General features: G+C 43.6%; 1 protein-coding gene and 1 non-coding gene across 2 annotated transcripts; both read left to right on the plus strand.

The window, feature by feature from the left end:
- Positions 1-3,438: 3,438 nt before the first annotated feature.
- Positions 3,439-19,633, plus strand: NCBP3 (nuclear cap binding subunit 3). The gene is made up of 13 exons (XM_071447939.1): positions 3,439-3,655; positions 5,213-5,278; positions 5,992-6,097; positions 6,983-7,108; positions 9,018-9,146; positions 11,335-11,408; positions 12,280-12,388; positions 13,180-13,279; positions 13,577-13,683; positions 14,691-14,970; positions 15,733-15,890; positions 16,986-17,150; positions 17,657-19,633. Exons 1-13 carry the CDS (start codon positions 3,503-3,505, stop codon positions 17,890-17,892), a joined length of 1,809 nt encoding a protein of 602 aa, XP_071304040.1. The 5' UTR covers positions 3,439-3,502; the 3' UTR covers positions 17,893-19,633.
- Positions 19,634-22,260: 2,627 nt separating this feature from the next.
- On the plus strand, positions 22,261-22,334 carry LOC139600225 (small nucleolar RNA SNORD49). The gene has a single exon (XR_011682450.1). It is a non-coding gene; the product is annotated as a small nucleolar RNA SNORD49 (small nucleolar RNA).
- Positions 22,335-22,630: the final 296 nt, after the last annotated feature.

Below are 22,630 nucleotides of genomic sequence, written 5' to 3' on the forward strand. Positions count from 1 at the left end.
GTCTGCAACAGCAAAGAGCTTAAGTTCCACTGGTGTCACAGAGGAACCATGTGTGTGTGGGCATGCACAAATTAAGAGTTATATTTGTGAAAACAAAGAAATAGTTACCACTTTTAGACTGTTCTCCAAGATCTCTTAAATGCCAGAGTAGTATCTGTCAATGTGTGTAGAATCCTGCTCCAGCTCTGCTCAGTTCTGTGAGCTTTTTTCCAGAAAGGAATGTGTTTTTTCAACTGTGTGGTCTCCCTTTGGCAGCACTTGCATAAACAATGTTAGAGCACAACTGTCCTGACTGTGAGGGTGCTGTGCTCCTCCCTGCATCCAAAACCCTGCTTCTTTTAGGGCCCTGTAGCTGTGTCCTGGATGGGACTCTGGCATTGTGTCAGGTTACCAGGGCTGTACTAACCTCCACAATATCCCACTGAGAAAATATTCTATCTTACAGGTGGGGAGCCTGTGGTTCATCAAATCCATAAGAAAACACCAGGTGCTTGTTTCAGCCTCACAAATAAACATCCTTCCTCTGCTGATGCTGTTCTCTCTCCAGATGGACTGGAGCTAGGAGGAGCCCTGATCCATTTGGAAGGCAGCCCCAGTTTCCCTGGTGATGTGTGGGGTGTGCTGGCCAGCTGCAGGGATAGCACACACACTTCCATGGGTTTTTCACAGGTTTGAAATGCTGTAGATGATTGCTGAGAGCCCAGGACGGCAGGAGAGTTAAATCATATCCTCAGGAACACGTGTCCTTTCTGCTCAGTGTTCACAGACCACAAACAAATCAACCAATACTTTATTAGGGTAAAATTCACCATTTTTCTGACTCCTACCAGACCACTGCAAAAAAGTCTCTTTTTTTTTGCAGACTGTTGTTTTTTCCCCCTCCCTCCCCGGTCCCCATCTCCCGTTTTCAGCCGATCCCAAAACTGCGGGAATTGGTGTTTTCCATCAGGTTTTGGTTTTGGTTTTCACTCACGTTGGGAATTCTGTTGTATGAGCTCTCTCTGGTGGTCAAAGCCGGGAAACCAATGACGCTCCTGCCCTAAATCGCTCCCGTGGGTGTTTTTAGGCTGGAATGATTTCATAGGATCTTGGAATAGTTTGGGTTAGAAGGGACCTCGCAGATCATCCAGGTCCGACCCTGAGCCATGGACAGGGACACCTCCATTAGGGCAGAGCTCCATCCAACCTGGCCTTGATCACTTCCAGGTTACCACAGCTTCTCTGCTACAGTCACTTTCTCACCTTCATTATTTGTAAAAGCCTTTCCTTACTTAGCATTTCTGATAATGACTGGCAGCCTTTCCCAAATTTCTTTTTCCTCCCCTATTTAAACACTGCATCCCTCAGGAGTTTATTACCCTTGCCCCATCCCTGCACAAAGGCTACAACAAGGCAGGGCCCTTCTGCTTCCTACAAAATTGAAAACAATTAACATGAATTTTAAGAATTCAGGTGATCTTTCACAGGCAGAGGGATTGCAGGAATGTGAAAGAAAAACAAAGCTCTGGGCCACAGTCTCAGAAGAATAAAACTAAATCAGCTTGAAATGCTGAAGAATTCACTGTTAATTACAAGATCCTGAAAGGAATAACAAAATATTATGAAGACATTCTATTCACTCACCTAGCAGTAAAAAGCCCCACTGGTACTCAGGTTTAGTTTCCCTCTCCTGATTTTATTGTCCCTACCAGTTGGCCGGTGATTGTTTTTTCCTAAGGAGCTCTAAAATTTTGGCAATGTGTCCAAAGCCACAGTCAATCAGCTGAAAGTTTCTTGCTGAGTGCAATGAGTGAATCTTGAAAAGGTGCCAAGTATGGAGGGCTGGAGTACAGCAATGTTCTGCCTGGGGTGACATCCAAGGGATGTAGAAACAAAATCAGGAAACACCTGGGTCAGCCCAAGGTTCATCTGCACTCTGCTGACAGCAGTGCAAGGTGACCTGGTGTCACATAACCCTGTCCCAGCTGCTCCTTGAAGGATTTGGCTTTGTCAAGCTGGTCTAGATCACATGGCAATACCGTGTCCTACTTAGAAAACTAAAACTAAAGGAGGAGAAGTTCCATCTCTTGGTTTCCCTGTGACCTGAAGAAACAGCATTTATCCCACAGAAATGTTTCCTCTTGTTCAGGCTCAGCTGCTCACAGGAGGTGCCTGTGTCCTGTTTATTCCTTTTCTTCACCTCCTGTGGCCTGGAGCCTGGCTTCACACCTGGCTTGGAAATGTCACCTGTGCCAGCAGTTCCTGCCAGGTGCTGCTGTGAGATGTCAGCCCCAAATGCAGCACTTTTGGTGAACAGTGACACCAGCCATTGTGTAAGGAGCTCTGCCTGAAGCCTTGAGAATAAATAATCTTGGAGTGAGTGATGGGTGGAAGGATCTCTTGATCCTGCTGGATTTTGTGTAAGGGGAGCAGCCTTTATGCTGCCAGCTGGGAAATGTCTTCGTGACAGAGTCTAAATCTGAATTTTCCTGGGAGGTGCCAACAGTTCAGAGGGAAAGTGACATGTCACAGGGAATGGACTGGAGGGGTTTATTTGTAACCTGCAGAAATGAGGCGTGGAGCAGCCTGAGCTGGAAGGGAGGGTCCTGCAGCTGGAGAGGTAACAGGAATTCTTAGTGGTGTGGTGATAACACACAAATGACAATGGGATGTGGCTGTGTATCCTGGCAGTTGTGTGAAATACTGATGCCAAGGCAGGAGCAACTCCTCAGCTAGAACAGGGCTCTGGTCTGCTGTGTGTGAGGGAATGGAGCTGATTAGTGTCATTAGGGGAATGGAGAACTTGTCTCACGGGGACTGGTGAAAGCATGTGGTTTATTTAGGCCAAGAAGAGGCAAGGCTGCTCTCCTGGAACAACCTGAACACCTTGGGACGAGGGGACAAAGAGAATAACTGAGCCTCAGAACAATGGGACGCAACTGCAAGCTGAGAATTAGTTGGATTTTTTCACAGGTGTAACATCTGCTAGCATGGACGGGAAAATTGAACATTAGAGTTCAGGTAGTTTAAAAAACCCCTTTTTTGGGGGAAAAGACTTAAGTTCTGTGTTTGTCCGCTCTCCGGCGCCAGGGACACTGCGGGGCCGCGCTCTCTGCGGCCGTTCCACCCTGAGCCCCTGGGCCCTGGCCCTGGCTGGGGGTGTTCGGCTCCGGGGGTGCACCGGGCTCGGGGGGTCCGCAGGGGCTCGGGGTGCGTTGGACTCGGGGCGCGCTGGGTCTCAGGGTGCGTTGGGCTTAGGGGGGCACCGGGCTCGGGGTCCGCTGGGTCTCGGGGGTGCGTTGGACTCGGGGCGCACCGGGCTCAGGGGTTCCGCTGGCTCGCAGGGTCCGCTCGGTCTCGGGGGTGCCCCGGGCGGGCCGGGCCGTGCTGCGGGCGGCGCTCGGGGCCGCCGCGCTCCGCCCGCCCGGCGCTCCCGGCCGCTCTCGGCGCTCGGAGCCGCCCCGCCGCTCTGTGCCGCCCCGCGCTCGTCTCGCTGGCCGCGCTGGGCGGGCCTGGCGGAGCCATGGCGGCCGTGCGGGGCCTGCGGATCTCGGTGAAGGCGGAGGCGAGCACGACCACGGCGGAGCCGCGCGGCGCCGAGCCCGAGCCCATGGAGGTGGAAGAGGGAGAGCTGGAGACCATCCCTGTGAGGCGCTCGCTGCGGGAGCTCATCCCGGTGAGGCCCGGGAGCGGTGGGCAAGGAGGGGCTCGGTCCGGCCGTTGGGGGTGTCTGAGCGCTCTGTGGGGGCTTTTGGGGGGATTACTGGGAAAAGCGGGGATGTGGGAGCGGGGGTGTGAGGGGACTCGGGGCCGAGCGCTAAGGAAGCGGGCGGGATGTGCTTGGGGAGGAATGGAATAAAGGAAGCGGCGGAGATGAGGATTTGGGGTGCAGCGCTGGGGTGTGGGTGGGAGGGAGGGTGTACAGGGAGTCTTTGATGCCGGGAATAAATTCCTGGAGCAGGGAACAGGGGCTGACCGCGGGATAGCAGAGCCGGGACTGTGGGCTCTGACGAGCAGGCTTTGAGACCTTCCTTCCCCATGTTTTTCTGCCCTTTTTCACTCGCTGATTGTTTCTGTACAAGTTTTAGTAGGATTAGGTTTACCAACTAAAAAATGGGTCAGAGTTCTAAAATCCTAAGTAATCTTTTGCTCTCAAAACTTGGGTGAAAATTGTTTTGGAAGCTAATCTTTAATTAGCTGGTCTACCCAACGTGTGCTTGTGCTTTTGCACAACATGTGGCCTGAGAGACAGCATCGTGCTGTACTTCCTTGTGCTCCGTGAGTCAACCTCAGACACTGTGGGCTTTCAGCTTTAAAAACCGTGTTTATTTTGCTTTTCCTTTTCTAGTAACTCTGGCCATTTGGCAGCATTAGAGGAACTTCGGTGCTGTTACTAAGAAAAGCGGTTGGATTGTGCGTGTTCTTCGGTCTTTCTAAACTGAGCCTAACCTACTTCTAGAAAGGGTCCTTTAGCCAAAGTAGTTATTGCAGCACAAGTGTAAAGAACACGTTTACCCCTAAGGAAAGCAAGAGGCGTTCTTCCAGCTCCAAACTTCTGCCAGTTGAGAGTGTCACAATGAAGAGGTGCCATTTTCCAGATGCAAACAATGGAGGGCACAGAATTGGGTCATTGGTCCAGGGGCTCTGGGGTTTAGTCCCTCTCTGAATTCAGCAGTCCTGACTGATAGAGAGGAAACTTGTAATTTTTTCCCTTCTCATTCTCCATTTTTACCCTCTCAGTATCAAAACAGAAGTGTTTCACCTTGGGATTTGGAATTTGGGGTTGAAATAATGATAGGAATAAGAAGTTACTTTTTTCATTGTGGATGTGGCTCGTTGTTCTCACTTTCTGAAATTAAAAGCTGCAAACTGACATTTGAGTAGTCAGGTATCACTGTAAAATCTGCTCATGTTTTACAAGGAAATTTTACCCAAACCCAAAATTGTAGAAGTCTTATTTGGGAAAGATGTTTGATGACTTTTCCTGTATTACTGAGAGAGTAAAAGCTTGGCAGCAGCTGACATAGAAACTAAATTCTATCAAAGGAAAGAATCCTTACAGTGAGGGAAGTTGGGTTCAGTTCATGTGCTTTCACTTTTACCAACATGAGATGGGGTGAAAGTGAGAAGAGGATCTGTTTCTTGTAAGAATGATCAGGTGGTTTTTTCAGTGTAACAAGTGTGTTGCTTTCAGTGCACATTGAGATTTCATCACCATTTTGCTTTGTTTCAGGACACCAGCAGGAGATATGAAAACAAAGCTGGAAGTTTCATCACTGGCATAGATGTAACCTCCAAGGTAATTTTTGTGCTATGGCTCTTCAACATTTTGTCATTTTTGCCACTGGAGAGGTGGAACTATTTCATTTAGCCTGGTGTTCAGGTGATGCAGCTGGTATGAATCACAGTGTGTGCTCCAAAGATGCAAAAACCTATAGTGCTTCCTAATAAAATCTGGAGAACAAGGAGCTTCTCAGCCAGTTCCCAAAATTGCACAAGTTCCAGGCAGGCTGTTGCTCATGAGCTACATAAGAGGAGCCTGAGTTGCCAGTCTGAAAAGTTCTCTGGAGCCTGCTCTCCAGTGTTAAATTCATGCTCAGAGAAACAAATTCACACTTTTGTGTATATTTTAAAAAAAGGGGAAGAATTATATCATCTTCAAAGATTAATTTTGCCTGAGGTAGAAAGGCTTCTTTTAGAAGAGGGAGTGTATTTAATATTTGTTAGTAAGGACCAGATAATATTCCTGTTCCATGATGGAGTCTGTGTTGTCCAAGCCACCTTGTTTCCCATGCATCCTGATTCCCATTGCTGGACCTACACAAAAACTGTTCTGTGACACAGAAATATTTTTGTGAATTACTTCTACATTCTGAAACCTACAGCTCTCTCCAGAATTAACAGAACTATTAATATGAATTGTTGCTGTCTGGTAGATTTTAGGCATCCTCAGTGCAGTTTGTTGAGCGTGCTCCTGACTCCTGTTTGAGTGCATTGTTTTGCATTTTGCAGGAAGCAATTGAGAAGAAGGAGCAAAGAGCCAAACGTTTCCATTTTCGGGCTGAGGTGAATCTGGCCCAGAGGAACGTGGCCCTGGACCGGGACATGATGAAGAAAGGTAGGAGTTCAGGAGAAAAGATCCCTTCAGTTACTCCCTCCCAGTGTCTTGACTTGATTTATCCTGCAATATTTCCTACATTCCCAGAGATTTTGCCCCATTACTGCTGAAAGGAATCACTTTGGGGTTTTTCCACCTCCTTGTTTGAATGCCATTATTTTTTAGCCTATTTGACACTTGCCTCTTCACTCCTTGTTTTACCAGCCCCAGCACAAAGATAACTTTTTTTTTGTGTACCTTATTTACTACTGCTAAAAGCCCAAGATTCACCTTGGGGATCAGTGCTGCTTTAAGAATCTTTCAATGCTTTGTACAAAGCCTGGAGCAGTGTGTGGGTACACGTGGAGGACTCAGTGTCCTGTGCACAGGGAGATCAGACTCTGCTGTACACACGCTGAAGCTGCACTGATGGCAAGCTGGAACAGAAGCCAGGAGATGTGTGCACAACAGATTGGTGCTTTTGGCACCCAATTGGTTCTCAAGGCTTTTTTTTTTCCAGCTGGCAGCTTGGACCTGCTAAGCTGTGGCCTGGAACAGCTCCCCATCAGGTGATACAAGTGGAAGTGCTTTGTGCAGGGCCTTGTTTTGTTCTGGCTCTTTAGTACTTAATGATAGCACTTTGGCAGTGTTCAAAGAGGGAAAAAATGTTTTTCAGGCTGTTTGGTTGCTGTGCAATCTCTATCCACCAGTCCTTGTAACCTCTTTTAATTCTTAATTTATTGAAAGTTTTGCATTGTGGAAGAATAAACTGAGTTATGGCCTATGTCATGCTTCACTTCAATTAGTTCCTCTTTAGTTTATTTGAAGTATTTGCTTTATAAACTCATATGGCACTAATCTATCTGAAAGCTTGCAATAAATACCAGTTTCTTTTCCTCTTTGTAGCAATTCCTAAAGTAAGACTGGACACCATTTACATCTGTGGAGTGGATGAGATGAGCACCCAGGACATCTTTGCCTATTTCAAAGAGTATCCTCCTGCTCATATTGAGTGGCTGGATGACACCTCATGTAAGCAAACAGAGGATTTGTAATTCTTACTCTTTTATTTAAACCTGGTCACAGCTGTATCTCTAAGGGGAAAAGAAAAATGTCTAAAATTATGAAAAATGTCTAAAATTATTATCTCCATCTTGACATCAATAATATATCTGAGAGAGGGTGATTGAACTGTGCAGCTGGGCAGGTTGGGATGGTTTTGGGAGGAGGAGGAGGAGATTTGTTGCCATATTTGTGTAGTGCATGCTCCAGGAGAAGTGGGTGGGTGGAAGGAGGTGGCAGCTGGGTGTGATTTCTATAAATTGGAAAAGGAATGTGGGTACACATGGTGAGGGCTGTTTGGGGGAGTGAGATCAAAGGTGGTGGAGAGTTGTGCTTTCCTCACTGACACTGAAGCCTGTAGAGGAGATTTTTTTTTGCAACAGAAAATGGAACTGGAATACTCTGAAATTGTCATGCTACAAACCTTGTGCCTGAAATAATAGAAAAAGAAATAGGAGCCAGTGCAGGTTTTCCAGATAGCTGGAAACTTACTGACAAGCATGGCTAAAAGCTGAGAATCAATACCTCCATTCTCTGGAGTGACCCTGAAGAAATTCTGCTCCAGTGCAAGACAAAATAGATGGTGACCTTGGAGTCACTGTACATGACAGCTTGAAGTACTGGCACAAGCTGATAGAAAATGTGAAACCCAATGAGGCCTGGGTGGACAATTACAGTACAGAGCTGCTGGATGGACCTGTGCTGATGCACGAGCTTGGAAATGCACAGCTTAACTCTATCTGAGACAATCTAAGGTTATCTGTTTTCTTAAATGCTTCATGAGCAAACTCATGTGAAATTCAAGGCTTCAGGGATGTAACAATACCCAGTTATGGTTATTACACATCTTTTTAATGGTGAATGCTGTGTCTGAGTTACCATGTCAGCTACACTTGGTGAAAATATCAAGAAAAAGCTTTTTCTTTTCAGCATAGATTTGCATCATGGCAAAAACTTCAGTGTTCCCAACTGAATTACATCAAAGGTGGATTTAGTGTCCTGTGTTTCAAACTGAGGAATCTGAAATGATGAAGGTTTTGGAAATTTGGAGATGGGAAGATGAGGCAGACTGAGAAAAAAAAGTAGATTTATTAACCAATTGTTGAAATTAATACCTGGATGTTCTTCACCTTGTAGTTCTTACCTGTTTGAGTAATCTGAGAGAGATTCTCTTATTTTGGGTCACTGTACAGTCTTCTTAATATCTGAATCCACTCTGCTCAGCAGCAGAACAGAGACATTTGTTGCTGTATTTGTACCAAGTGCAGAAAGCTTTTGTTCAAATCCTGTTTCTAAGCAGTTTTAGCTCTTTCAATTTCAACATCTATGAAATGCTTTTAATTGGCCTAATAAGTTATATTTTAGTACCATCTGGTGATGCTTAAGGCACATCCTGAATGATCTTGTGAACCTGTGTACTCTATAATCTGTGCAAAGTGCTGGAGCAGTCTCCTATTTCTCCCTATTTTCCTGCTTTTTAGAAAAGATTAACAGAATTCTGCAGTAAAGTCCAAGGTTCTGTCAATTGCCAAAGGGGAAAAAGATCCAGGCTTCATTCCTGCCCCCTGCTGCTCCCATAATCACATTTGTGTGGGAACACATGGATCCACTGACCCCCATCCAGTGCCCTGATTTGCTGCTTTCAGGAAGCCTCTCAAATCTATGGTTGTGCATTTCAGTGATTTGTAATAAGCTGAAAATTGTGTGTCCTTCAGCTTATCAGATGTGTTAAAGAATATGACCTTCCCTGCAAGAGCTCTGATGGCTTTTTCTGTCATTTCTGAGGTTTTGTCATTGATTTTGCTCCAGCAAGGCAGGGGAGATGTGACTGCTTGATGACAGCAGCTGCATTTGTGTTTTGTGTTTCTGTTTGTCCCAGGTAATGTGGTCTGGCTTGATGAAGTGACAGCAACACGGGCTCTAATAAATATGAGTTCCCTGCCTGATCAGGAGAAAACAAAGAGCAGAGAAAACAACAAGGAGAAGACAGCTGAAAAAACCAAGAAAGGTAGATTGAGATATGCAAATACAGCCATCATCTCATTAAATCAATGAAACTTTAAACTTGTGCTGGGGTATTGCATAACCTAAATTACTGAAGGAGCTTCTATCATATAGTTGCAGGTAAATGTATTCTGCCACTTTAAAAAAGGCTTTCATCTTGGAAACCTTTTGAAGAAGCTGCTTCTTAAAAGGTGGGTTGGAGCTAGACCAAAAGCAGTAATTGAGTCGATGCTAAACGTGTTAGATGAGGCTGCCACTGAGAGCTGGTATTTATAGTGGGCCCTGGGCACAGAAATAGCTCTGGGTGATGTGCTACAAAGGCAGGCAAAGTGGGCAAAAAGCAGGTGGGAGAAAATGGCCTATTTTTGAAATGCCACAGCTAATTCCCTTTTTGATGCACCACCATCCTTCAAGTGTATCCCTCCCAGCAGTGTGACAGTGCAGCGCTTCAGCAGGGTGTGTGCCAGCTCGAAATTTGGCTGGTATCCTTCTAAGAAAGAACTTATTAAAAGGTTGGTTAGAAAAGAGCAGAGCAGCAAAAGTACATGGCAGTGTTGTGATCAGTCTGGTACCTCACTGCCTTGGTTGTGAATTTATTTTCCTTTTATGTGGGGAAGTTTAAAATCAGAATTTTGCTACCTGAGGACAGTTTTTGCTCTTAGGCTGCTGTGAGCGCTGTGGTTGGAGGTGCTCTATCACAAGATACAGAGCAAAAAATGTTATATTTATTAACTTTTCCATAGATTTTGCTTAAAAGTGTTGTATATGACCTAAATGCAAGTAGCCAATCTCTCTGTTAGGTATCTGTAGTTCTTCCAAAAGCCTTTCTGGGAAATTTGGTGTTTAAGGCTTTGTTAAATTTATGGATTCTTTGAATTCACCCCCTTTTCCTGCTCCTTTTCTCCACAAAGCAGTGGCTCCTCAGCCATCCACATGACTTTAATTTTGGCCAAATGTTGGTAGAGCTTCAAGTAAGACTTGTTAGGAAATTTGTGGAGATTAGAGACATTGCTTAAATGGAGCATAATCATATCTATTTAATCCTGCTTGCTATGAATTGCATATTATATTATCATTGCACCCCATCTGAAAATAAGAACTGTGATGTGAATTACTCCTGTTCCTCTGGAAAAGTGGGATATTAGAGAAAGTACACACTGTTCAATTGCATCTTAAGGTGTGAGATCCATACAGATACCCTGCAGTCATCTGGCTTGGTTACATTCCTTTTTTTAGATAGGAATTTCAGGGCTGTTTAGACATTTAGGGAAGCAAAAGATTGGTCTGTGCTATGAGAAACTTCTAATTTGTGAGGGAGAAAAATGCCTGAGTCCTCTCCCTGCTAGAACTTAATCATTCTGGTTTGAGTTTGGGTAATTTGTTTATTTAAATTCTATGTTTAGTTTCATTTTGGTTAATTGTGCTTTATTGTTTTCACTCAGGAATATTTTCAGGATCTTTTGGACAGCTGCCACTCTCTATTTTAAGTTGTTAAGTCCATTGGAAGAGATTTAAGATAAGGAACTCTGAAATATAAAAGAGAAGATTTTTTTAATCTTAGGCTTATGAAGTACTTTGAGATCTTTGCAAATGATATTGGCATATCACACTTCATAGCTGTCCATAGTCATTACTTTTTTACAGTATTTTATTTCTTAGGGGCTTTGGAAAAAAAAAAGACATTACACTGAGCTAAAAAGAACTAAGAAATCAAAGCAGCTCACAATTTTAGCAGTTCTGGAAGCATGCTCTTATTTTTTTAGTTATTTCACAGCAGAATTAAGTCTCTAAGGTTGGTCTTAAGCTTTTGATGAATTGTTACTATTGGATATTTGCAGGCATTTGAAAAGGAGATAGAAGGAAAGGCTTTTATGTGCCTTTAGTGCCTTGGCCTTGCTGATCTCTGATTTTGAACACACTAAATCCTGACAGGCAGTGCAGTTTCATTTGCTTTCAAAGAATTAAATTAATGATGCACATGTGCTGCTGCAGGCACAGAGCTCAGAATTTCACTGTGCTCCACTTTTCCATAGGCATTCACTGCTTTGATTGTTCCCTAGGCTGCTCAGGAGGAAGGAAAACACCTTCAGGCTGATTGCAGACAATGTAGGTGATCATAAATCAAATGAGGCTGACACACTAAAACGGAGCTTGGTTTTGTTTTGTTTTTTTTCCCCAATTATTTTCCTTAGAAAAACAGGAGGAAAGCTCTGATGATGAGACAGAAGAAGGAGAGGTTGAGGATGACAATCCCAGTGATGTGGAGGTCAGTACAGAGGGGAAGTGGAAACTCTGCTCTGGAAGTTCTGCTCTGGCTGGTGTGAAGTTTTCACAACATTTTAGGTTTCTATTTGCAATTCACAATTTAATTAGCAAAATAAATTCGGTGGGGAGTGAGAGGGAGTAGAGGTGGTGATGATCCCCATGGAAAGTGCTTTGTGAAAATAGATTTTGGAGAGTTTAAGAGTGAGCCTGGCTTCTCTTTTCTGCTGAGAGGAGGCAATGAGAGAACAATAATGGAAGGCAATGACCTTTCAGCAGGGAAAGTGCTTAGAGCCCAATGGGATTTAGGCTGCCCATGGATCTGTGGGAATCAGCACACACAGTGATGGCCTGGCAGCAATTTAATCCTCACTGCCTGAGTGTATAATGGGTGTGATTAGAATTTCCTGTAGCAGTGGCTCAGTGAACACTCCTACATCATGGATGTCTGAACTGAGTTTCCATAAAGCAGCTATAAATGAAAAAGAAAGGTTTTTAGTCATTGGGTGAGGGCATGAGAACCTGTTAATAAAATAATTTAGATACGAAACAGGGGAAAAAAAATCATTCTTTTCAGTGCCCAAGTTTTGCTATTTTCTTTGTTTCAGTCAGTAATATAGAGTCATTTGACAATTACTGGATTTAATAACCTGAGTTAATGTTATGGAACAAGAGAAGGAAATATTTTAAATTTTCAGGGCAATTTACATGAAAAATTAACATCAGCTTGTCAAGAAAATAAAGCTGAGCTCATATGAACATCATTTGAAAAGTGACTTTCTTCATTATCACTCGATTGCTTCTCTGTAAGCAACCCATTTTTGTTGAACAAAAATTTGATTTTTGAGTCCAAAATACCTTTTTTGCCCCCAAAGTTGGATGCCCTCTCCCAGGTAGAAGAGGATTCCCTCCTGCGTAATGACCTTCGCCCTGCCAATAAACTGGCTAAAGGAAACAAGCTGTTCATGAGATTTGCTACTAAAGGTAAATGACCAAGCACCCTGAACTCACTGCTTGTTGGACTTTTATTTGTTGGCTAATTAATCACTCCAAGTGCCTGCTTCTGATTTATAACACTTCTTAGAAAATAACATTTCTTATAAACACCTAAGAAATGATGCTTCTTATGAAAGTGTGATTTTTTTTTTTTTTTTTTTGCTAATTGTTAGGTGTTAAGGTTTTGCCATAAATCTACATTTCTTGTGTCAATTATATCCAGTTCAAGTTGTATGAAAATTATTGTACCTGGAAATTGTATTTTGGGCACAGGGCATTCTTCCCAATCTCATGGAATAGGAATGATGCCTTTTACCAGAAGTAAATTCCACATTTTATAAATATGGATACAACTTGAGATGCCAGGGAGGGATTAGTAAAAATTATTACTAAATATTCATTTTATTTATGAAGAACATGAAAATCCATATAATTTCTGGACCATGCAGGATGTGGCACATTGATCAAGAAAAGAAAGGTGATGAGGAAGGTGAGTGGAAACTGCAGCAGTGACAGGGGGATGCAATGCCCTGTGAAGCTGATCTCTAGAAACCCAGCCTCCCTGGAATTCAGTTTCTAGACACAAATAAAGCTGTGGTGCTAGGAGAAATTCCAGAGGTGTAAGCAAAATTGAATCCTTCATGGAGGAGGGTGAAGTAATTCTGATTTTAAGGCACACTCAGTCTCACTCTCTGTCTTTGGATGGTTATTTATTTTTATGCTGTGCTGTAAGTTATACTGTAAGAGGGAAAAATTCCTATAATTTATGTTTCTTGCAGATGACAAAAAGGAGCTGGGAGCTGCAAGGAGAAGCCAGTATTATATGAAATATGGCAATCCAAATTATGGAGGCATGAAAGGAATTCTTAGCAATTCTTGGTGAGTGTTGGACAGAGGACTTGGAACATTGCAGGTATTTGGACAAGCTAATCTAAAACTGTTTTAATCTGTGGATTTTCTATTGAGTTCATGTAGATGCTTCAGTGTAAATAATGTTTTTGCAATGTGAGTGTGAATTATAAGGAGAGGATTTTCTCATGAAAATAAAGATTCTCCTCAGACCATCTGTGACATCAACACGTGTCTGCTGTTGAAGTGGGTGATAATTGCAGGACTTAGGGGTCGTGAATGAGCCATCATTCCTGTGGCAGGCCCTCAGGCTCTCTCTGCTTTCAGGAAGAGGAGGTACCATTCCCGGAGGATCCACCGCGATGTGATCAAGAAGAGGACCCTGATTGGGGACGATGTGGGCTTGACTCCCCCCTACAAACATCGGCACTCAGGTACTGGGGACACTGGGACAGCCCTGGGGGACACTGGGACATGGAGGGCAGGGCAGCATCTGGAGCAGTGCCTCAGCAATCCCATGGCATCTGTGGAAGTCTTCTTAAAAAAATAAATTTGAATCCTATTTTAAGAGTTTACAGGAAATTCCTGAGGTGGAAACTTCATTCTGCTCATTGCTTCCCAAAATAGCTGCTGCTTTTTATGCGACTTTTTTTTTATAAAATTTAGGGCATGGGGACCATGGCATCAAAGGCCAAAAGAAGGGATGAATGACATCTTCAGCCTTCTTGGCAATTTGTCACACTTGCAAAGTCAATTCTCCCAATCTCTAAATGTAGAACAATAGAGATGAGAAAATTCTATTAATTAGGCTGGAATACCTTCATCTGCTACCTAAGGTAGAAAAATAATGGGTATAAAAATGTGACATGAGACAAGTGCAGTGTGATTGGCCTGTTAAAAATACAGCCAGGGATGTGACAAATCTGGTGGAAGATTATCCATGTTGGTCATGTAGTGCTGCCTGAAGAGATGTCTGAGTGCTGGTGATGACTAAACTGAAATTGTTTCTATTTAAATCAGTGTCTGTGATGAATTCATAATAATGACACCTGTGTTCTTTCTGGCACTGCTGCTTGCAGGACTTGAAGGGATTTTTGCAGAGCCAGCAGTTGGCATGTTCAGCCCTGTAAGATCCTGGGAATTGTGCTTAGCTCAGGAATGAGGAGCTGCACCTTCTACAAGAGGCAGTTGTGCTTTAATTACTCTGGGACCAGAGTAATTAAAGCACAACTTTACCAGGGACATTTTGTCCTGTAGCAGTTTTATTGCACTTATTGATTCCAGTTAAAATATTCTGCAAAATATTCTCCCTCTTTAAGAAGAGAGAACTAAAAGAACTTCAGACTCATCGACAGGAGATCATTAATTACAGTCAGGTGATTTTCCTTTAGGTTCGCTTTTCTAAAATTCCCTCAATCAGAACGACTTCATTTCACTGCAGGCTTGGTGAATGTTCCTGAAGAGCCCATAGAGGAGGAGGAGGAGGAGGAGGAGGATCAGGACATGGATGAAGATGACAGGGTGGTGGTGGAGTACCGGGATGAGCTGCAGGCTTTCCGCCAGGCGCGGGAGCGCGGCGCCGCCCGGAGATCCAGCGGCTCCGACTCAGACGAGATGGATTATGACCTGGAGCTGAAAATGATCTCCACCCCCTCGCCCAAAAAAAGCATGAAGATGACCATGTATGCAGATGAGGTGGAGTCACAGCTGAAAAATATCAGGTAAAAGTTTCTTAGTCTTTCAAGGCAGCAGTGAATTTCCTGGGGATTTCCTGGTTTTAGCGACAGAGCTGCCAAAGAGTGAGGTAGCAAAATGATACTATATAAAATGATAAAATATATTAAAATATAAAATATTTTAATATCTTTATTAAAAGATATTATTCTATTGTTTTATATATTATTTTGTATAGATTTTCTAACAAGAAATACAGAACTAGGCTTTTAATAGAATTAGCATTTTTTAATACATCTTTTTCTGCAGATCTCTCTATTCTTGCTTATTGCTTGAAGTAGAATCAAGAGAAATTCATGCAAACAACCATAATTAATAACTCCTCTTTCTCTTTTCTCTTTGCCCCTTGCTCTCTATTTCAGAAAAAAAAAATAACCTTCAGTTGTTGGTGACAAAAAGGAATTTATGTTCATTATGGGCTTACTAACCAAAGTTGTATATATTGTAGATGAATAAAATAACACCCATATAAATCCAAATAAATATAACCACCCTTTCAGTAGGGTGGTTATTATAATGTCAACAATTTTGAGGCTGCCTTGAAATGGATACTGAGGTATTCATGGAATTATTGTTATATTTAGGATTCTGGCTTGAACAGCTTCTAAGCATTGCTTTTACTACTTTTTCTCAGCAGAGAAATCCTGATATTATTATTTTTGTGATGTAACTTTCCACATAAGAAGACTTAAGAGCTATTCTAGATGGAATTTTTCTTTAGAGGACATCAAATCTATGATTTTTTTTAGGAATTCCATGCGAGCAGATAGCATAGCCAGCAGCAACATCAAAAACAGGATTGGCAGCAAAGGATCCTTGGAGAAAGTTGCAGATGTGAGGCTCCTGTTGGAAGAGAAACGTCAGAATAACTCTGGGCCACGGCAGCCAAACAGCACTGTCAAATCAGGTGATTTTATCTCTCCTTGCTGGGCAGAATTGTCACTAAAATATTTGAGATTGAGGTGGGAATTGCTTTGGGGAAAGAATCAAGTGCACTTTAGTGAAAGCTTTTTTAGTGATGTTGATTTCCACCCATTTTCTTTGCCTGTGCCAATCTCCCCCCACTTTGTCTCTTTGAATTTGCTCCATCCTTGAGGCAGAGATTCTCTGCAGCTGAGAAACAGCACACAGGGAAGGTCATGCACAAAATCAAATGTGAAACACTGACTACACTTAAAAATACACATAAATACACGTTAAAAATGTGTATTATATGGTGATTTTGCATTTGGCAGGATTTCTTTTGATCTTAAATAACTTATTTCTTACACTGAAACGTGTAATTTATCTGCTTCTGACATATGTAATATTATCTGACTGATAAGTGAAAAATACCTTTTTGTATTAATGAAATGTCAAAATAATGTTTGTATATTTTACCCTTCCTGCCCATTTTGGGCCTCTGACAAATTGACACATGGTCCCAAAATTCCCTTTGCCTTCATATTTTTGTCTGGACCCCTTGTAAGATTGGGAACATCCAGCTAAGCCAGGCAAACTTCAAAATACAAAATTCACATCAAGGGTTAAGGATCAATATCTTTAGTTTTCTTTTTATTTTATTGTGCCAAATACCAAGCAGTGGTAGAATTCTAAATCAAGGTATCTGTTACCTGAAAAGAATTTTGTTGAAGGCAGACCAGTTTTCATGGAATTTTCCCTCCTGCTGGGTATTTACACACTCTGCTGCTACACCAGGAAAGCAGCAGGGGCCATGGGATAACTTAGGTTTTTATCTTTTGGACAGGGCACAGCTTGAAAACATGAAATGTCAAATTTATTGCCAAAACTGAAATGAAATCTGGCTGAATTGTATTGCAGAAATTTTCCAGGAAGTCTGAGTATGAAATACTTAAATGAACAGGCTAAAGAAAAGATAAAACCAGAGAATCTGTCTGGTTTCAATCGTGGATGAGCATAAACTGAGCTGGCAGAGTAAATGCCACAGGATTTTTAATTTTTTTGTTGTTGTTGTTATTTTAATCACTGAAAATATCCCCAGATGTGAGGCAGAGACTGGGGAAAAGGCCACACTCACCAGAAATCAAAGCTCCAAGCAGTGCCTGTGCTCCTCGTCGAGAGCCAATCTCAGATGTGCACAGCAGGCTGGGAATCCCCAAACAAGATGTGAAAGGCCTCTACTCTGACACCAGAGAGAAGAAACCAGGTTAGTTGTGTGCAGAAAATGTTCTGCTGCACTTCCTTTGGTTTTGGAGCCCAAGAGAAATCCCAGCAGAAAGCCATGAGGGGTGAAGTTGAATGAAATTCAGGGTAAATAAGCAAATGTTTGTTCAGAGCTTTGAAATCGAAATCATGTAGGGAGGAGCTGGGGGGTTTGGATTGAGCAGGATTTTTATGGAGGTAGGCTGAAGATCAGGGACTGCTTTCAAACTGTGGGCACCAAAACAAGTGTCAGGAATGCAGGGGCACTGGAGGTGTGAATTAAACATCCTCTGCAAATGGGGAACATGAAACAAGGCTGCCCTGAGCCTCCTGCAGCTTAATTTCAATTACTCTTCAAAACATAATCAGTTCCATGCCAAATATTGAGGTAGGAGGAGTAGGAAGGGTTTGAAGAGTTGCAGTGAGTTTAAGAATTGGTTCCTTTACTTTTTCCTCTCAGTTCTGTCTGTTTTGGTTTTTTTTTTTAATGTTTGTTTTCCATCTGCTTAGGTAATTTATGGACCAGATTGGGGTCTGCTCCGAAGACACAGGAAAAGACTGCAGAGAAAGCTGAAAACTCTGTGGCATCTCCAGAGGAAGATGACTCTGAGCTGCAGAGGGTTTGGGGTGCTCTCATTAAGGAAAAAGAACAGTCCAGGCAAAAAAAGAGTCGCTTGGATCATTTACCCTCCCTACAAATCGAGATCAGCCGGGAAAGCAGCTCTGGCTCAGACTCTGAATCATGACTGGGTTCACAGCCTGACCCTGCAGGTGCTGCCTCTGCAGCCTGGCAGGATCCCCTTTGCCCAAAAGCTGGACACTGGCAAAGACTCTGCAGTGAAGGTTCCAGAAGTGTTTTTGATCCTTTTCTACAACAAGAGAGGCATAAACCACTTGAAACCTAAAGCAAAGACATTTGTCTGGAGTCTGTGGCTGGCCCTGTGCTCTGTAGGGCATTGTCATCTCTGGTTATGACAGCAAACCTGTAGTGAATTGTAGCAAAACATTTTCTCCCCTGAGCTTTGAACTTAAAAGATGAGGCAGAAATGCTCTGTGTTTTTAAGGAGACCTTTTCTGTTCTTGATGTTTTCATCATGGAGGCTTTTAACAAAATGTTTTACACACCTCATCCAAAGAACAGGGCATTCATTTCATGATCCAGATCATTGCCTTGCCCTTCTGGCTCTTACCAGCACCTTTCCTTTCCTCCTGAAGTAATAACAATGAAGCTTCCTGGGTGGGCAGCCAGCAAGGATAAAGCATGAAGGGATTGATTATCACACTCCCTTCCTCCAACACACTGAATGTAAATCCAAGTTACACATTTTATCACAGTTAAATTCCCTGTAGGTATCCCAGTGGCACCACCAGAATCCAAGGAATCCTGCTCATTTATTTTGGTGATGCCACATTCTGCTGTAGCAGGGATTAAGATGTTCAGGACTGCAAAGTTGGATGTTTGACAATTGTGTAAACCCCTGAGGGTTTGGGGGTTGGTTGTTTTTTTTTTTTTTTTTTGCTGTTGTTCCACGAGGAGAGATTATATTCCTGTCATTCTACCTGGATTATGTCCTGAAGCAATCTATCCAAAAGCTGGAAAGCATTTTTGTATTTGTGAGAATCCTCCCATTGGCCACAGTGAAAGCTCTAGTGGTGTTCTCCTCTGTGCTGTTCTATCTATGTAGAAGTGAAAGAGAAAAGGAAAACTTTAGGATCACTGTCTCATGTCAATATTTTGGATGTTCTTCCTGTACATTACACGTGGATGTGGACATGGGTGACTTGTTCCAATCAGCTTTTTTACCTGCACATTTTCACCCCTCCCTGGGTAGGACAAGGGTTTGATCAGTGTGCAGCTGCTGGTTTTTGTTTGTTTTTTTTTTCATGTTGCCAGTAATTCTGAGTGAGGAATAATGCAGCACATCACATTCAGGTAAACAGGTAGCAAAACCATTTTAATAGTCTGAAATCTGTTGGCATTGTCCTTGTTCCTTGGTTCTGTCAGTCCAAAATATCTGTGAACTTCTCTTCCCATTTCTGCTTTTTAACAAGCAACTTTTTCACTTTTTATTTTTTTGCTCCTCCTGTTTTTGTACTAAGTTGAAGTAGGTTTGAGATTTCAGCAAGGAATCTGCAAAATTAACTTTTCTTATGCTTTATGATGTGTGAGGATAGCAGCATGTCAAATGAAAGGTCAAATGACAGGCACAGTGACTGCAGGGGCAATCTGGGGGCTGACCAGGCTTCAAGCCTTACTCTTTCCTTGTTTTGTGACACTCATCCTTGAATTTATATTTAATTATTGAATATATAAATGTCTCATAAAAGTACTGGTGAGAGAAACGCCTGCAATGTCTGATCACTGTAATAACTCATTTTAAACGTGTGCTTTCACTGATACCCTCTCCCCAAGCTTTCCCAGAGAATCACTCTCATCTCTCCAGATCCTGATAAAATTTATTTCACTGGTGTCTTTTTGCCAGCAAACCTTTGTGTTGTGTCACTACTTTGAATCCTTTGGGACCTTTCTTTTACCTGAAAGGAATCAACACCTCATGCACCAAAGCTGGATCATTGGGAGCCCTTGTGTGGTGTTTCCATGTCAATATTCCTGATTTAAACCCGGTGAAGGATAAATGGATGGGAATAGAGGATCTCTTTAGCTGATCTGAAAGATTTGTGAATCAAGCACCCTTAACTCTGCTTCTGCCTTCCAGGTTGTCAGAAATACGCCTTAAAAATTCCCCCATCCTGGTCAGGACTGTGGTTTTATGGTTTTGGGGGGGTTTATGTGTGATACTGAGCCCACAGGAGCTTAGTTGCTGGAAAAAATGAGGTTTATTGTTTAGAGAGGGTTTTGTAATTGAGTGTTCCTGGTTTTGTTTTTTTACAATGCACAGAGAAGCCTCGGAGAGTGCTGGTATCAGGAATTCTTTCCAGCTTTAGGGCTTCCTTAATTACCTGAGCCAGGGATTTGGTAATTAAAAATGAACTCTAAAATTTAAAAGTCGATGCTTTTTCCTCAGTGTTTTAACTTCCATCTATTTCATCAAGAGATTGCAAAGAGAATTTTGTTCCTTTCTCTTTGTATTCAGCTGTTCAATCCTTAGCTAATGTGATTTTTCACTCACCTCCCAGCTATCATCACCTACAAGAATTTGATGCAGAAATTGATGTTTGATAGGGAGATGGGACCTGTGTATTTCATTAAAATGTGTTTATGTTGAAAATGGCAAAAAAGGAGAATGTTGGCTTTGGCTCTTGCTGGAGGATCTGAATTTTAGGTGATTGGTTACAGCACCACACTAGTCCTTCTTATAGGGAAGTGTTTGCTGTTTAGAAAATGTGGATTTTTGATAAATAGTTCCTCAGGCTGACTGAACATGTGGTCTTGAGGGTGAAATTTTAAAGCAGAGGTGGCTTTATGTTTGTTTTTAAAACGATGGCTGATGCACTTAACAGAGGGAAAAGGACACCAAAACACCCCTATTTTCAGTTCAAGATGACACAATGAGAAAAGAATGGAACTTTTATTTAAAACCACCTGTTCTGTTCTAAATAAAAGTGGCCTGAAATCGCTCCGACCTCTCCAGCGTTCCTGGGAAAGGCAGAACCCGGGGCAGGGTGGTGCTCCCTGGGCTGTGCCCGGCCACATGAGGGTCCCTGCCCGAGGCTGTCACCTGTCCGTGCCCTGAGGAGGTGACTAAACCTGGATTAGGGTTTTTTTGGGGGTTTTTTGGGTTTTTTTGGGGCCGGGGTTTGGGCGATCCCCGCGGCTCCGCCCGCCCCGTGCCCTCACGGCCCACACGGGAGGAAATGGGAGCCTCGGCTCCCCCCCCCGCCTGTGGAGCAGTGGCACCGCCCGCCCCCGCTCGGGGTGGTACGGCCCAAGGCTTTATAACCGGCCGCCGAGGGAAATCGCGCCCTTTCGTCCCGTGCCCTTGGAGCAGCTGAGGTAAGAGGAGCCGGGACAGGGCTCAGGGCCGGGTTCGGGGCCTGCAGGGCGGGCAGCGTGGAGGCGCAGGCCCGGCGTACCGAGCGAAGCGCTCGTACCGCTGAGCGAGCTGAAGCGTTCGCTCCCCCAGCTCGGCAGTGGTAGCGGCCACCGGGCCTGCCTGGGCCGCGCGGGCCGGGCCGCACCATTGGAGGGGCGGGGGGGGCCGCGGCCTCGCGGCGCGTGGCGGCTCGCGACCCTCATGGCCCTTGTCCATCAGGCCACCATGGAGGCGGCAGCGGCACCGCGACTCCGCCGGCAGCGCCCGGACCCCGCCGGGACCGCGGAAACCCCGCCCCGGTAAGTCGGGAAGGGCTCGGAGCTCGGCTGGGCTGGTGCTGTGTGTGTGGGGAGCGCTGCTGGCGCGGCCCTGCCCGGGGCTCCGTGAGGGGCAGTGCTGGGAACGCTGCTCTGCGGAGCGCTCGGCATCCAGCGCTATCCATGGGTTTCTGTGGCGCTGCAGCCATAAAAAATCAGTAATTGGGTCCTTTTTATAATTCTTCGATGTGCTAGACCCTTTCTGTGTAATTAAAAATTACACCCACAGCATTGGAGTGTTCGCGATTTCAGTTTAAAAATTACCTTGTTGGTAAATGTTATCCTGCGAGCTGCATTCTTATATTACTTTAAGTATACATAGTTTAAACTTCCTCATTTGGAATTATTTCAAGAGGATTGCTGAGTACTAATAGCTGTCTGATATAAATATTTCAGTGATTCATATTAACTTCAACATGGGTGGAAGCATAAGCAGAGTTGGTCATGAGGGTCTGGTTTTGTTCTTGTTTTTCCTTGCACAAACCTACTTTATACTGTTTAAAAGTATTCTAGTAACACTTTTCTTGCTTTTATTCCCACAGCAGAAAGATGACTTGAAGTAAAAAGTAAGTTATTTTTTTTCTTTTTACGTTAAGGTGTGCAAAGTTGTTAAAAGGGGTTCCAGGCCTTTATAAGTCAAAAATAATCTGTAAAAATTACATTTTAAGTTAAATAAAAACGAAATAAAACTGTTTGTGTACACACAAGAGTTAATGCTTCATCCACAGAGGGGAGATTGTACAACTGTTTGAGATGAAAGCTGGTGTATGGAGTCATTAATTTGAGGAGTTAATTAACGGCTGTTGATGATGATAACCCGGAATAGGAAGTGCCGTCAGATGTGAGAACTGACGATAGCCTGGTTCTGGTCTGAAATGCAGCTGCACACAGGAGCTCAAGCCTCCAGACTGATCCTGTAGGGCCAGCAGGCAGCTTTGCTGTCCATGAACACATCTCACCTTCCTTCTGTCCCACTCCTCTGCAGAGCTGAGATTCCCACCTGCCTGGGACACTGCAGGACCAGGAGCAGCTGGGGAGGTGGCCCTGATGGGAAGGTGAGTGATGGGTCCCAGTGCATTTTATAGAGTTCTGTACCAGTGAAATGTCAACTTAGAATGAGGTTTATAGGCTATAAGGAGCTTGAGTCTGTGTTCCTTAGAATTCTAAGACTG

The sequence above is a fragment of the Agelaius tricolor genome, unplaced genomic scaffold (genome assembly GCF_023055355.1).
Source record: "Agelaius tricolor isolate 1412-34295 unplaced genomic scaffold, bAgeTri1.0.p SCAF_25, whole genome shotgun sequence".
Classification (NCBI taxonomy): Eukaryota; Metazoa; Chordata; class Aves; order Passeriformes; family Icteridae; genus Agelaius; species Agelaius tricolor.

Excerpts from the sequence above, each read along its gene's own strand:
- NCBP3 (XM_071447939.1), top strand. The coding sequence starts at position 3,503 with ATGGCGGCCGTGCGGGGCCTGCGGATCTCGGTGAAGGCGGAGGCGAGC. Across the intron at positions 11,409-12,279 it reads ACAATCCCAGTGATGTGGAG|TTGGATGCCCTCTCCCAGGT; the intron begins GTCAGTACAGAG and ends TTGCCCCCAAAG. Across the intron at positions 15,891-16,985 it reads AAACAGCACTGTCAAATCAG|ATGTGAGGCAGAGACTGGGG; the intron begins GTGATTTTATCT and ends AAATATCCCCAG.